The sequence below is a fragment of the Peromyscus maniculatus genome, chromosome 7 (assembly GCF_049852395.1).
Source record: "Peromyscus maniculatus bairdii isolate BWxNUB_F1_BW_parent chromosome 7, HU_Pman_BW_mat_3.1, whole genome shotgun sequence".
Lineage (NCBI taxonomy): Eukaryota > Metazoa > Chordata > Mammalia > Rodentia > Cricetidae > Peromyscus > Peromyscus maniculatus.
The window spans coordinates 29,037,095-29,053,659 of NC_134858.1; the positions used below are offsets into that span (position 1 = coordinate 29,037,095).

Below are 16,565 nucleotides of genomic sequence, written 5' to 3' on the forward strand. Positions count from 1 at the left end.
CTCAATTATACTTGGCCTCTGGCATTCTTTCTGGGCATTAAGTTAGTTTATGTGTCATCTGTGAAATCTACTATTTCCCACTGCCATAGAAAACATTAGGACCATAGGCAAGTCAGTAAAGGAGCAAGGATGCCCACCCAGCAACATCAACACTTCAGTTTTTTCTCCCCCAGATGAGGGCTCGGTTGTCTGCCTGCAGACTTTCCATATCAAACACCAGGCAAATGCCGGGCTGGAGCCTCAGAGCCAATCTCTTATTGCTGACCACTCAGGGAGGTTTTTATACAACTCAGTTTTGCTTTTAGTTCTTTAGGTGTTAGGACACAGAAGATTATCTCCCTGGGGACAGCCGAACTACTTGACCAGGACCATTTAACAGTACTTCATTAGGGTTTTCAGCTTCTTACTTAGCCAGCCGGGGAAGAGTTGCATCACACCCATGATTCAGTGACATTTCCTGATGGGCCTCCATGCAGTATGTCCTTCACGTATGAAATAACTTGTAGGAGTAAAAGTGACCTTATTTAAGTATGTCTGCTGAAAAGCATTACCCATTATACAATAGAATTTTTATGATGTGTTGAAAGCAATTGCTTTTAGGGCTACATCACAGAGCAATGTGTGTTTTGTATTTTGTCAGTGGTGTCATGCAGGAATCGGCAGTTGCTTTTCCAGGATCAATTAATTGTCTCCTCATGAGTCACCAGAAGTTATCTATTTGCATTGGGATTTTAAGGCAAAAGAATTCAAGTCAGCTCTCTAATGTTAAGCAGTAAATTACTGACAAGGTCTGTGCATCCTGCCTTCTGGTCTCTAGCTCAGCGTGGGTGAAGGCACATCAGTCTTCCTTTTTCTCGCATTAGGGATATTTCAGTTCAGTTACTCTTGGTGGCCATATGCCTGTGTGAGCTTGCTTTTGCTTTATAAGGATAGATGCTACATACTTGCCTGCTTTCCCCCCAGGTGCACTTTGTTCCGGATGCCGGCACTGTGGCTCAGATTGTATACACCGATGACCAAGGTCGTCCACCCCAGCAGGTGGTGTACACAGCAGATGGTGCCTCCTACACATCAGTGGACGGTCCAGAGCACACACTGGTCTACATCCACCCGGTGGAAGCTGCACAGGCATGTGAAGGATTGGTTTTGACTTGTTTATTAATTAATACACTAATTACTTATGTTTGCCATGGGTCAGTTGTTATCCTAGATGTTTTGATTCAGTAAACATTCAGATAAGATTTGTGCTGTCAAGGAGCATAAAACTAACTTGGCAATGAAAGAGATGATTCGTTTATTTCACTTGAGTGCAAAAATGAGTTAGAACCCCAGTCTCATGTCAGGCTTTCTCTCTAGTGACCAGTGAGGTGGTTATCAATTTGTTACCTTTCCTGAGTATCCAGACTAAGCATTGTGTTCTGCACACAACACAGTGTTTAGGTAAATCACAGTTGACTCTGTGAAAGCCTCCAGATTATTTCAGTTCAGTGTATAAGTAAAGGGTCCTACCAGCTTCTACTGTTATTTGTTAGTAACTTACTGGTTTATAGAATTCTAACAAAAGCCAAGGCACATTCTCACAAAAGCTTTACAATATGGCTTTTGTTTTTTGCCACTGACTTAGAGTTTCTAAAAGAGTGACATAGATATTCCACAAATATTGTTGGCACTTTACAATGTACAAAGTATTTATAACGTGTTCCATACATATATATGTGTTACTTACAGTACATATTCACAGGCCTTACTACCATACTCACACATACTAATGAAGGCTGAGGATATAGTAAGTATGCAACACATTGTACTACTATTATTTCTTCATTTTGTATTGTATTTTAACCTAGACCTTTATGCATGCTAAGAAATGCTCTACCAGTGGCCTGTAATGTCATCCCCTAAAGAGCATCTATCTATCTATCTATCTGTCTGTCTATCTATCTATCTATCTATCTATCTATCTATCTATCTATCTATCTATCTATCTATCTTTGAGGCTGGGTTTTTCTACATAGCCTTGGCTGTCCTGAAACTCACTATTGCATAGTTCAAGCTGGCCTCGTGAACTCACAGAGATCCACTTGCCTCTGCCTCCTGAATGCTGGGACGAAAAGCACCTGCCACCCTGCCTGGCTTCATTTGGTTTTTTTTAATGATATTTTTATAGTATGACCCTTGTCATAACATTGTCCTTGTATAATATTTCATCAAGAGGCTCATATCAATTCTAAGAAAAAACGAGATTCCCTTCCTTTTAACACATTTCTAGTCCATATAGAAATGAATTTGCCAAATGCTCATGTGGTCCTTTTGGAGTGTCTTGGCTTAGTGTTATTTCTCCAACTGTATTTAAGTACGACCAAGCCCGGCAGTGGTGGTGAATGCCTTTAATCCCAGCAGAAGGCAGAGGTGGAGGCAGGTGGATCTCTGTGAGTTTCAGGCCAGCTAGAGCAACACAGAGAAACCCTGTCTCAGAAAACAACAACAACAGACAACAACAAAATAAAGTGTAACCAGCGAGTATATGTAAAGGATGGCCTGTACTTAACTGCTAATTCATTATAATGTTACAAAATGTCTGAATTTTGATAATTTTTCAAATGTCAAACTGAAGGAATTTCAACTTCCTACAACTTTCCTTCATGTTCTTCTGGAATTCAGATTTAACCAATTTTCTTTGCCCCCCCCCCCCAGGGTTTCTTTGTGTAGCTCAGTTTTTTATTTTAGTCCCATAGGTTTACCAAAGTCTTGGGCAAATTAAATTCTTTCAAACGATATAGAAAAGAAACTTTTTCTGGATTGCAGTTACTAACCATATCTTAGCTGTAACAGTATGGACATTTTCCTCTTTTAGTTATTATGTATTACTATTATATTATATTATATTACTAAATTTCTTTATTATCATTATTATTATACCTGCTGGCTTTATTTAAAAACAAAAAACAAAAAACAGGAACCTGTGGCCTGTAATTACAGGTGGTGGTCTGTAATCTCAGCACTTGGGAGGCAGAGGCAGGAGGATCTCTGTGTGTTGGAGGCCAGCCTATTCTACAGACCTAATTCCAGGACAGTCATGGCTCCACAGAGAATTCCTGTTTGGAAAAACCAAAAAGAAAAACAAAAAAAAAAAAAAAGAAAGAAAGAAAGAGCCTGTGGGCTGTATATTCAATTTATGGTTTTTCTACTTTTCAAATGAAAAACATATGTTCATATTGTAAAGGCTTACAAACCTGTGTTCCTGATACTTCTCTGTGTTTCTACCTCTCAGTCCATTTCTACTGACTCAAATGTCCTCTGCGAGCAGGGTTCAATGTAAATGGTGGACTCTGTTCATGGTGTGTCTTTTATGTTTTCTTGTCATGGCATTTTAATTAGCTGTGACATTCAACCTCAAAAAAGGTTTTGCTCGAGAGTAGAATATTGAAGGATGTTAGCCTTTGGGATGGCTACTTATTCAATCTCTGGAGGCTTTTGAATGAAAGACTCCGGGCAAGTGCAAGAATACTGTCTTTATCTCTGTATTAATGAAGGATTACCAGCTGTGAGTCAAGATAACTCTCCTGTGTTGGTGCTTAGCAGAGTGCTTTCTTCCTGTGTGGGTGAGCAGTCTAAGATCTACTGATATGTTTGTTTGTTTTCCTCCAGACTCTGTTTACAGATCCAACTCAGGTAGCTTATGTCCAACAGGATGCTACAGCTCAACAGGTAATAAAAAACCCTTTGTGCCATTTGGGAGTATAGAGTGGCTGTCATGTTTCTGCAGGATCCTTCTACCCCTATGCCATCTCTGAGTGGTTTTTTTATTTTTATTTGTTTTATTTATTTTTAAATGTTCATTGTCTAACTTCTTTAATGCAAACAAAGCAAAGCAGAACATAACGCTATGCCATCTCTGAGTGGTTTTTAATTTTTATTTGTTTTATTTATTTATTTATTTATTTATTTATTTATTTATTTATTTATTTATTTATTTTTGGTTTTTCGAGACAGGGTTTCTCTGCATAGCTTTGCGCCTTTCCTGGAGCTCACTTGGTAGCCCAGGCTGGCCTCGAACTCACAGAGATCCGCCTGGCTCTGCCTCCCGAGTGCTGGGATTAAAGGCGTGCGCCACCACCGCCCGGCTTGTTTTATTTATTTTTTAATGTTCATTATCTAACTTCTTTAATGCAAACAAAGCAAAGCAGAACATAACGCTAACACTGTGCATTCGTGTATTGGAATAGCCTACTAGTAAGAAGTGGCTGGTTAAGGAAACAGAACATAAAGCTAACACTGTGCATGCGTGTATTGGAATAGCCTGCTAGTAAGAAGTGGCTGGTTAAGGAAGTTGTAAGAAGTAAGCATATCCTACTGGGGATGATGAGACAGGACAGTTGACTGATCCACCTGGTCAAGACTACCCTGGGTCAAACAGTGAGTCTTTATATCAGACAAACAGGATATTTGTTCATGTTTCCAATAGAAGAATGATATGAGTTTTAAAAGTGTCTTTTGTTGGGGGGCAGACCTGGTGTCATTATAATACCAGCACTTGAGAGGCGGAGTTTGGAGAGTCACAGGTTCTAAGCCAGATTGAGCTATATAGCTAGGTTCTGTCTCAGGAGAGAGGCAGGAAGAGAGAGAGACAGAGATAAACAGAGAGACAAAGACAGACACACCACCATACCTTCTGAAATCTGGCAAGCCTGTCACCATGGACACTCGAGGAGTTCCTCATCAGTTACTTGAAAGAGAAACTTCTTTTCCAGACAATAAACACAACACCATTTTCATCCCCTAATTAATGAAGTATGGTTGGGGTGGTTGCTGTCAATAGTAGCCTGAAAAAGACTGATGAGGAATGTTGTGATGGACAAACCAGATGGTCGAGAGCACCTCGGCTTTCCTGTGATGGAAGAGAGAGATGGCTGTTACTATGTGCCTCCTAGTGATGTATACTTCCTATTGTGTCATATTATGTGGTGTGTTCGTCCCAGCAAACCAAACCCGAATATGACCAAGTCCATAGGGTGTTCTGAAACTGACAGGATGCAGATGCACGGTGGACATACTGGATGAGTCAAAAGACATATGAGACTTAATGGAGAAATCTAGCTGATGGACTCTGGGAGAAATGACCTGGGCTCTTTTTATTTTGTTTTGTTGTTGATTTTTTTTTTTTTCTTATTTTGTTGTGGAGATGATCTCCTGTATTCTAAGCTGCTGGGCTTGAACTCACTATGGAGCAAAAGGAGATTTTGAAGTTCTGATCTGCTCGCCTTCACTTCCGTATATGGAGGTTACAGGCATGCGTCATCACACTCTGTGTCCTGGGGATCAAACCCAAGGCTTCTGTGCATGCTACGCACACATTGTATTAGAGGAGCTACATCCAAGCCAGATAACCTGTTTGGATTCTGTTGTTGTTTTGTTTTAGTTTGTATAAGCATTCTACCACTGAGCTGTGTCTCCTGACTTTTCCCACAAATAAATTGCAAGGGAAAAGAAGAGGAGGGGAAACTAACAGACTTGGATGTATTAGTAAACGCTGTATATGGTTTTCATTTGGATCCTGATTAGATAAAACTAAGTATAAAAAAAGAGGGAGATGCCGGGCGGTGGTGGCGCACGTCTTTAATTCCAGCACTCGGGAGGCAGAGCCAGGCGGATCTCTGTGAGTTCGAGGCCAGCCTGGGCTACCAAGTGAGTCCCAGGAAAGGCACAAAGTACACAGAGAAACCCTGTCTCGGAAAAAACCAAAACCAAAAAAAAAAAAAAAAAAAAAAAAAGAGGGAGACAATTGGGGAAAATAGTAACACTAATGGATTTTTAATTATACTAAAGAATAGTTAAGTTTTTAGAAATGATAATATGTAAACTATAAAGGTTGTTATATATAAATACATATACACACATTGAACTATTTAAAGATGACAGGCTAAATATATATATACATACATATATATGTATATATATAGTGTATGTGTGTAGTTTTTGTTTCACAGTAATCTAGTGAGAGGGAAAGAGGGTGGGAGATGGGTTGGTGTTTTGAGTCTAAATGGCACATATATGAAGTTTGTTGCATTGTTCTGTTTAATGCATTTGAGATTTGTCCTTGTGGGTAAGAAAACAGTGTGTTTGTTTGAGACAGTGTCTTAATTGTGTGGTCTAAGCTGGTCTCAAATATGATACTCTCCTGCCTCAGCCTCTCATGGTCTGGGATTACAGATGTGAGCTACCATGCCTTGTTTAAGAAAATAATTTTGATAGTTCTTTGTAAATTGCTTCTGGGTTATTGAAGAAATTTATATTCTCATCAACTATAGGAGCATGCCCATTTTCAACATTCTATTACTGGTATATTTGAATTCTTTTCAAATTTTGCCAATCTGATAGACAAATGGTGTTCTGTTGTTTTACTATCGAGGCATGTTTTAATTGATGGGTCTGTTTCTATTTGCACCTGAAAGGGCCCTTCATCTTCTCCAATCTCCAGAAACAATCTGGTTCTTTGATGTTTTGTATGAAAGGAAAGTTGTACTTAGATAGCGCTGTGAACCATGGCATTATAAGTTAGTGTGACTGTAGTTGTTGTCTTAGAGCCTTGCTTGAGTCTGCCCTCCGTCCTCTTCTCCATTCTGGGATCAAGTTCAGGGCCTTGTACAAGCGGAGCCCACACTCGACCACTGAGCTACATCCCCACCCGTCTGTCTCTTTCTTCCTGCCTTAGTGGAAAGCTTTCATTTTTGTCTTTGGTGATGGGAAGATCTTCTTGCATGTTTATTCCTTTGTCTTTAGGAGAGGTACCAGTGTAGACATGGAAGCGCCCACTCCTCTTTATTCCCGAAAGTGAGCATGTGGGACTCCCCACACACAGAGAGGAAAACATGCTTCCCTGATAATTGGGCTCAGTGGGAGTCACAAAGCATTTTGTCATACTCACTGCTGTCCAGTGTCTTTTCCTGTTTCACTTCTCAGATGACTCGTGTCCTGAAATGCATAGATCGATTTGGAGTGCCATTAAGTGGGAAGAAAGTAGACAGCAAGTTTAGCAAATTCTTTTTCCTTTCACCGTGTTTGATTGTATAGTGGTTGAAATGTACAGGACTAACAGCTTCATTGTAAGTTCTTTTCCTCTGTGTAAATCGGGCACACACTGGTCACTTACCCACTGCCTGGCCATTACCAGGAGCATGCATAGTTAGCTGATTGCCTAGTGTTCAGGGAGGGGTGAAGTAGGGGGTGTTTATCTCCTCTGCTGCCTTCCTTGAATGGACTAAATTCCACAGGGGCTGTTGTGACATCGTGGAAGAACTAAGTAGTGGCAGAACTTGAATTTCATGTCTGCAGTTTAGGGGCTGAGAACATACCTCATCTCCGTGGAACTTACATGCATACCTAGTGCTCAGTAAACAGCAGGTGAATTTGAATTAAACTAGTTTGCAGAGCAGCCGACTGTGTGTTCAGGTCTGTGCTATCTACAGATAGACCGTTCTTACTGGAAATGTTCTTTGATGCTGCTCCTGCCTCTTCCACGGCGCTTGTGCTTCAGGTCGGTGCTCTGTGTTCATGTCTGCTTCAGCAGCAGTCCTCAGAGCTAATGCAGAAAGAAGCGTGGGAAAGGTCGTTGCCACACTTGTCATGTCAGCTTTCTCAGCAGCGTCGAGAAGCCAGCAGCAGCTTCGCTCAACCATATCTGTTGAGAACACTTGGAGCTGTAGAATTACTCTGAGTTGTCGAGTGCATCTTTTTGGTGGGCTCTGCGGAGAGATGAAGAATTTACAAGGAGCAGAGGGTTATGTGTGCTGTGGTTCAGTCTGTGATGACATTCATCGCTGACCCCAGCATCTCGAGTTTAAGTGGCCTAGAGTAGAGGGCGGTGTAGTAAATTGCTCGAGGTGATGAGTGGGAATGAAGTTGCTTCCTTGCAAGTTGTTCTGAGGAGGTTGCACTGCCAGAAACCCCCTGTTCCTTTACCTTCAGGAGGTACCTTCACCTTCGTGCTGTGTTTGTTGAGGCTGAAGCAGAGTATCTTCCTTACCACCCCCCCCCCCCTTTCTGAAAGGCCCTGAGGTACAGAGATAGAATGTTGTGAAAAGTCTAGGCCTTTGGGTTAAATGAATGCATGTAAAAACACAGCAGGCCAAGCATGCAGGTGCATGTCTGTTATCCCAGCTACTTGGGAGGTGATGACAAGAATCATGAGTTCAGTTGGGTGTTGTGGCACACACCTTTAATCCCAGCACTCGGGAGGCAGAGGCTGGCAGATCTCTGTGAGTTCAAGGCCAGCCTGGTTTATAGAGTGAGTTCCAGGATAGCCAGGGCAATACAGAGAAACAAAACAAAACAAAAAGATTCATGAGTTTGAGGTCATTCTGAGCTATATAGAGCTCTCTTTATTTGAGACAGGGTCTATGTATCCCTGGCTGTCCTGGAACTTATTATATAGACTAGTCTAGCCTGGAACTCAAAGAGATCTGCCTGCCTCTGCTTTTTTTTTTTTTTTTTGGTTTTTCGAGACAGGGTTTTTCTATGTAGCTTTGGAGCCTGTCTTGGAATTCACTCTGTAGCCCAGGCTGGCCTCAAACTCACAGAGATCCACCTGCCTCTGCCTCCGAGTTTGGGATTAAAGGTGTGCACCACCACCACCTGGCTGCCTCTGCTTCTTGAGTGCTGGAATTAAAGTCACCATGTCTGGCTACGTGGGACTCTTAAAGAAAGGGTTGCCAGATGTGGTGGCATATGCCTGTAATGCCAGATTTTAGGAGGCAGTGGCAAGAGATTCACAAGTTGAAGGCTAGTCTGAACTACATAGCAAGACTAACTTTAAAAAAATCATAGTCTCGAAAAACATAAAAGAAGAACAACAAATCTAGGGCTTGGGACCATAAGTTAGTAAGTAGTGCTTGCCTAGCATGAATAGGGTCCTGGATTCCAGTGCCAGTACTGAAACAAAGCAACAACAAAAAAAGAAACGTAAAATGTGCTCTTACCATTACCAGGTACTTCCTAAGTGCCAAACATTTTACTACTGTCCTTACATACAGATTGCTTCTCTTAATCTGTATGAGTGTGGTGCATACATGTGTTATACGTGGTACATATTCATGTGTTCATATGTGAGTGCACATGTGTGGAGGCCAGAGGTCAATGTTAGGTGTCTTCCTCATTCGCTTTCCTCCATGCTGTGGGGTGTGTAGGTCAGAAGATACTGTGGGGTTTGGGGGTTGAACTCAGGTGACCAGGCTTGCAAAGAAGCACTTTTAGCTCCTTTGCCATCTCACTGCCCTACCCCTAAGCTGGTTAGCCAGTGAGCTCTGGGGCTCTTCCAGATTCCATGCCTCCTCCCCCAACACTGAGGTTACAGGTACATGCTGCTGTACCCAGCCTTTTAAAAGATTTATTTATTTTCATTTTATGTGTATGGGTGTTTTGCCTGAATGTATAGATGTGGACTGTGTGCTTATGTGTCCACAGAGGCCAGAAGAGGGTGTTGGATCCCCTGGAACTAGAGTTACAGGTGGTTGTAAGCTGCCATCTGGGTTCTGGGAAATGAATCAGGGGCCTCTGAACTGGGGATCCCAACTCAAGTGCTCACACTTAAACTGTAAGCCTGTCACTGGCTGGGCCGTCTCTTCCAGGCCCTGTTTCACTTAAGCTTTATAAGAATCAAAGTCGTTTTGACTCACATGCTCACTGCCTAAATGAAGAAGCTGAGGTCAGAAGTTTAGTAACTTTCACGGGAGGCCAGGACTGTATTCTCTGACTGACTCTAGAGCCTGTTCTATTCTCTCAGGAGTGGCTGGAGAGGCAAGATGGACTCTCATAAAATTGCCTAATCATTGTTGGGGGTGGCGGCGCACGCCTTTGATCCCAACACTTGGGAAGCAGAGGCAGGTGGATTTCAGAGTTTGAGGCAGCCTGGTCTACAGAGTGAGTTCCAACACAGCCAGGACTACACTGAGAAATCCTATTTCAACTTCTGCCCCCCCCCCCACCACAAGAAAATGCCTAATTATGGACAAAGTAGGTGGTGTTTGGCAAGACTGTGAGTGATGGTAAAGGTCAGATGTCAGAATCGAGAATCTGCAAAATCTGGATATGCTAGAAGAACAAATAAAAGTAGTTAAACTGGGCATGATAATACGAGCCTGGAATCCTACCACATGGGAGGTAGAGGCAGGAGGATCAGAAATTCAAGCTCATCTTGGCTGCATAAACTGGTTCAAGGCCAGCCTGGACTAATTGGGATCCTGTGTCAACAAACAACAACAACAAACCCCAAAACAGGGTAATAAAATGAAAATCTCTGGAGATAAATGCAAATCCTCATGTAAATAAACATCAACTATTTAAGTTTGGAGGATGGAGAATGAGTAGAAAATGACCCAGTATCTCTAAGTCCAAGTTAAGTTTGCCGTAGGAAGGCGGCTGTCATATGCTAAGTGTGGGCTGATGCTGCATTCACAGACATGTAATTCACAGGGGAATAAACAGGCAAGACGATCAGCTGGGAGTCTGGCTGCATGAGAGATGATCGGATGAATTAGGGGTTTTGAGTCCTTGAATATTTGTGTCATGTGAAAGTTTAGACTTTTCTCCTGAGTCCCAGGGGGAAAGGCCTAGGTTCTGACAGAAAGGTATGTACAGGGAGATATCATTAGGCTGTTCCCAAAAGTTCTGGCTGCCCCAGGAGGAAATGAGGCCCAGAGCTATTGGAGAACTAGGCTCCGGCTCCAACTGCGGTAGATTTTCAGAGCATAGGAGGCTCAGGGCCCCAGATGTGGCTTGTTGGGGAACTGGAACATGGTTGCGTTTAGAAGGGAGATGAGGGAATAGCTTCCTAGCAGAGGAAAGCAGCGTGTGGGAAGATAGAGAAGAGAGCAGAGGGACCGTTTAAATGGTTACATGACTGAGAAGGACGTGGGTTGAATATGGCCAGGTAGTCTGTAACACTTTAGCACTCATTTTGTAGGGGTCAATTCTGTTCTGCATGTGTGCTGAGTGCCTTTAATCCTGTATGCTTCCTGAATGTTTGCTTATTTGCAACACTGACTTGAGCACAAGGAAACGGACATTCACCTCTTTCATTCTTTCCAAAACACTTATGCCTCTCCGAGTGCTTCCCAGGAGAACTATCAGCTGTGGAGTTGTACCAACTTATTATACCCTGTCTTTAGTTTTAAAAGTGGAGTGGGGATGTAGTTTAGTGGTAGAACATTTGCCTAGTGTGTGAAAAGCTCTGGGCTCCCTTCCTAGCACTGAAGACAAGACAAAACAAAACAAAACAGGAAGGCAAAATAAGTAGTCCCACTTACTCAGGAGACAGGAGGACCACTTGACTCTAGGGGTTTGGAGAGGTTACCTGGGCAACATAGTAATTCTGTCTCTGACAAGTAACAAGCAGGGCTGGGCCGGTGGCTCCGTGGGAAAAAAGTTCTCAGAACACACGGAAATGGGAATGGTAGTGAGTGCCTGTAACCCCAGCGCTGCAGGGTCAGAGACAAGTAGATACCAGGGGCTTGTTGGCCAGACAGTCCAGCTGAATTAATGAGCTCCAGGTTCCATAATAGACCCTGCCTCAAAAATTAAGTGGGGCTATAGAGATGGCTCAGTGGCTAAGAGTATATACTGCTCTGCCAGAGGATCCAAGTTCAGATCCAAGCACCCACATCACGTGATTCATAACCACCTATATCTCCAGCTCCAGGGAGATACAGCATCTCTGGCCACTGTGGGCACCTGCATTCATGTACATATACATAATTTTTTTTTAAAGATGGAGAGTGATTAAAAAAATAACAACTCTCCAGGCAGTGATGACACAGGCCTTTAATCTCAGCACTTGGGAAGCAGAGGCAGGTGGATCTCTGTGAGTTTGAGGCAAGCCTGGGCTATGGAGCTAGTTCCAGGGCAGCCAAGGTGGTTATCCAGTGAAATCTGTCTCAAAAAACCAAACCAAACCAAAACAACAAGTCAATGTTTATATCTGACCCCCCACATATGCATGTATAGGCAAATGTACCCACTCATGCACATATATATGTGTATATCACACAAGTTTCTAGGAAAGCAAAGTAATTGAAGAAACCATATATTCACTTCCCTGCATGGTAGTCACTTCTAAAAGGAAGGAGGGACCCTTGCCCCAGATTTCATTCATATATGAAGACTGAAGATCCCACACACATCCTCTGAAGGAGGCAATGGAAGGATGCTGTGTGTGCACCTGAAGTCTCTGGGGAGGTAGGGCAGGTCCATTAAGCCAATGTGAAATGACTTATGCAAGCAAGGAGAGGAACTAGATTTAAACCTGTTAGACTCAAATTCAAACTAGATAGAACCTGTGTGTGTCAAAGAGAGAGACCAAGGCTTCTCAGTCTGCCCAGATGTGAGACAGAAGGTGAGGAGGGAGGAGGGAGCTTGAAAGATTAAGGGCATTAGACATCTGAGAGGGAGTTAAATTTTTCCTTCAACCTATGGACAGAAGCTGTTTTTTTCAGAGTCTTGTAAGAAGCTAGTGTGAAAAACATATTCTTCCAAGAGTTTGTATGTCATGCATGTACGTGGGTCCCAGTCGACTTAAGAGAGGTGCCTGTTTGCTTTGTCCCTTAAGCGTCTGTCCAAGCCTCATTACCTGTACATAACCAGGTGCTGCCTTCCATTGAGAGTGTGGATGCTTCCGACCCTCTGGCAACTCTGCAGAACCCAATTGCCAGACTAGATGCAAAAGAGGAAGAGGAAGAAGAAGAGGATGAGGATGAGGATACAGAGGAAGAGGAGGAAGAGGATGCTGAAGACACCGATGTGGATGACTGGCAGCCTGACCCTCCCCGGCCTTTTGACCCCCATGATTTGTGTAAGTACAGGCCCTGGACTCTCCCAGGAAGATGTGTGTGAGTGTACTCGTGTGCACAGCAATTGTCCATCCCATCTACTGGCACATCATCTCTCTTTGTCTTCCCTGCAGCCCTGGGAGGGAGGTCATGACCATTGCTTTTGTTTTTACTGATAAAAAGAATCTGAAACCCAGAACAGGTTAGGTGCCTGTCCAGGGTCAAGTGAGTGGGCAATGGGGTGTCCACAGCAGGGCTTAAGTTGCTACAGTAAGTTGGCTTAGGTCAGGTCTTTGAGCTGTGTTGCTTGTCTCTTTCACGGAATCCTTTAAGAATGCTTACATGTTCTCAGGCACTGGAGCACAGTGCACTCTACAGCCTTTATAGGTTGGCCTCTTTCTCAAGGTCATAACTTTGAGTGCCTTGGAGAGCTGAACTCTAGCTCTGGGTGGCTGGTCCCACCCTAAATTATCCTTCCGGCCTCCTGCTCAGCCTTCTGTGTTTACCTACCAACTCATTGTTTTCTTTCTGTGGGTTTCCGTGCCCATGTAGCAAAGACTGACCTCGTTCACTTGAGTGACCCAGGCTCTTCAGAGTTTGTGGCTTTGCACCCCCCTCACAGGCCTTCTTTGTGTGCTGGTAACACTTGTCTGTGTGGACCAGTACTCAGCCCCTTGTAACAAAGAACTTCGTTTTGTTTTTCTTTGAATGCTCAAGTTTTCAAGGCAACCCCTTAATCAAATGCACTGAAACCTACTTTATCTTGTAAATATTAATACAAAGTTACTCTCCATTGCTTGAAAATTGTAGAAATTGTGAATACCTAAACCAGGTCACCACATAGCCAGAGTGGGTGGGGCGTGATGAGTATGAACTCTGTTTGGCCTGGTTATTCTGATTTGTGGCCCTGAGTGTATCTTCTGGGCTCTTTTAGCAAAGGGAGTGAACATGCCTGGCTTGAGGCATGTTGAGGCAAATGGAGGATTCCAGCATGAGTTGAAAATGCATGGCCCTTCAGGATTAGACCAATGGTGCTGTCTAGTAATAAAGGAGGGGATCCTGGTGATGTTTAATTTAGCATCCTCAGGCCTTGCACCCTGAAGTGGACAGTACTCTGTTAGCCTTAGACTGCCCCTGTGTTACAGCTTCTCAAACTCCCTGGGAGGAAGTGGATTAAACAGTATTGTCAGGGTTGATCCCTCAACAGCTGTGTTAAAATAATTGTGTCTCATCAGATGTCTCAACATTTAACTAATAAGCTTTTCATTTTTTTCTATTGTGTCCACTGTTTGAACCACTATCCAGCAGGGAGATAGGTCTTAACTTACATAGTACTTTTAGCAGATATAAGGAGATTAGCATGATTTTGGGGGTTGGGATTATTCCATTCTTACTGAGCTATGGAAGGTGATGCCTTCCAGTAGAATGGCAGAACCTTTGTGGGAGTCAACTGAAGTTTGTCCTGAAAAGGTAGATTTGGGATGTTTTTAAGGTTAGCGCTTTTGTCACTGGACCAAGAAGCTTTGAGGCATTTGACTTTTCTTCAAGCTTTCTTTCTCTTGCAGGGTGTGAAGAATGTAACAACGCACATTCTTCTGTGTGCCCAAAGCATGGCCCCTTGCATCCGATCCCTAACCGGCCTGTGCTCACTCGGGCAAGAGCAAGTCTGCCTCTGGTCCTCTACATAGATAGGTTCCTTGGGGGAGTGTTCTCCAAGAGGCGGATTCCCAAGCGCACCCAGTTTGGCCCTGTGGAGGGGCCTCTGGTCAGGGGGTCAGAGCTGAAAGACTGCTACATTCATCTCAAGGTAACTCGGGCCTTCTCCCGCTTCACTTGTTCCGTTAAGACTTTCCAAGAGGCACTCACTTCTTTCCATTTCATACGAGCTCTTTGCTAGTAGTTTTCTTGTCACGCTTTAAGTTGCTTAACGGAAGCTTGCCCTCTGTCCTCAATGAACTGAGAGACGGTAAGGGCGACTGCTATGTTGGGAGGTAAAGCATTGGCCATGCGAGCACCAGGACCAGAGTTCAGATCCTCAGCACCATATGGCGGCTCATAACATCTGGAACTCCAGTCCTTGGTGATCCAGTGCCGCCTTCTGGCTTCCATGGGCACCAGGCGTGCACGTGGTACACAGACATACATTCAGGCAAAACACTCACACGCATGTAGTAAATAATAATAAAAAGCCTAGGTGGTATGGTGACCCACCTGCAGTTCCAGTAATCTGAAGGTAGAGCCGGGGTCCTTGGAGCTGGTTAGCTAGACTGAACAACAGGCTCTGGGTCCACTGCCTTAGTGAATAAAATAAAGAGCTATTGAGGAAGATACCCAGTGTCACCCTCTGGCTTACACATGCATGAACACACATGTGCAGTCTGCATGCACCTGCTGGGTAGGTACCTTAAATAATGGAAATGTATTTCTTAAAGCTCTGAAGGCTGCCAGGCCAAGATCAAGATGTTGGCAGGGCAGGTTTCAGCAGAGTCTCTTCTTGGCTCTCAAAGGGTTGTCACCCTGATGTGTCCTCACAGGTTCTACCCCCTATGTTTGTGTTCATTTTCCCTCTTATTGGATTACAGTCTCCCCTGATAATGCCATGGTAACTTAGTCACCTCTTTAAGGTATTGACATAAGTATAGTCACATTCTGAGGAATCAGAGTTATAGGATTCTTAAATGAATTTTTTTAGGGCTGAGGGCAGGGGACATTAAAGTCCCCTTAACAGAGGCCTTGGTGTATTTTTTCTTTAATTTTATTTATTTTATTCATTCATTCATTCATTCATTCATTTATTTATTAATAGTTATTATTCTTATAGAGGCCTTGGTGTACTTTCTCTTTTATTTTATTTATTTGTTTGTTTGTTTGTTTGGACAGGTCTTTCTATGTAGTCCTGGCTGTCCTGGAACTCCCTATATAGACCAGGCTGGTCTCGAACTCACAGAGCTCACCTACTTCTGCCTACCAAGTGCTGGGATTAAAGGCATATGCCACCACGCCCAACTATATTTTCTATTCTGAACAAAATGATAGTAGATGGCTGTAATATAGCTTACATGGTCCAGTGCTTGTCTACTCTGTAATCCCAGCATTCAAGAGGGAAAGACAGGAAGATCAGGAGTTCAAGGTCATTCTTGGCTACACAGTGAGTTTGAGGCCAGCCTGGGCTGCATGTGAACCTAACTGGAAAAAATTTTTACTTTAGAGCTGGGTGTGGTAGCACACACACCTATAATCCTAGCAGTTGTAAGGCTGAGGCAGGAGGATTGTGAATTCCAGGGTAGCCTGGGCTGCATATCCAGAACCTGTGTCCAAAAGAAAGACTTTAACTAGAATATGGAGAAGAAGCCTGTGGCTGCACGTACTCTGTGTGTGCTGGAACGGTTGCACTGAGACACTCTTCAGTCTTGGAATGGGTCTGACCTGTGGCATTCTTTGTGTTAAAGAATAGTTCACATAGGGCTGGAGAGATGGCTCAGTGGTTAGGAGCTCTGGCTGCTCTTCCAGGGGACCTGGGTTCAGTTTCCAGCACCCACATGGCAGCTCTCAGCTGTCTGTAACTCCAGTTCCAGGAGATCTGACACTTTCACACCAATTCACATAAAATAAAGTTAAATAAATTATTTTTTAAAAGGAGAGAATAGTTCAGAGGGAATGGCAGTGGTGGAGCACTGCTCAGTTGTTAAGAGCACTTGCTGCTTTTGTAGAAGAGCAGGCTTTTGTTCCCAGCACCTGCATGGCTCC

At 43.4% G+C, this 16,565-nt stretch overlaps 1 protein-coding gene across 6 annotated transcripts in view; it reads left to right on the forward strand.

Annotated features, from left to right (window-relative positions):
* Nucleotides 1-16,565, forward strand: part of Prdm10 (PR/SET domain 10) — a 100,750-nt gene that overhangs the window by 40,007 nt on the left and 44,178 nt on the right. For 4 of the 6 annotated variants that reach the window (XM_015995460.3, XM_076575923.1, XM_076575921.1 and 1 more), the window contains exons 3-6: nt 964-1,128; nt 3,649-3,708; nt 12,634-12,841; nt 14,384-14,625. In XM_015995460.3, the coding sequence (XP_015850946.2) occupies nt 964-1,128; nt 3,649-3,708; nt 12,634-12,841; nt 14,384-14,625 (675 nt within the window). The other 2 variants (XM_076575924.1, XM_076575925.1) reach the window with 1 other exon arrangement.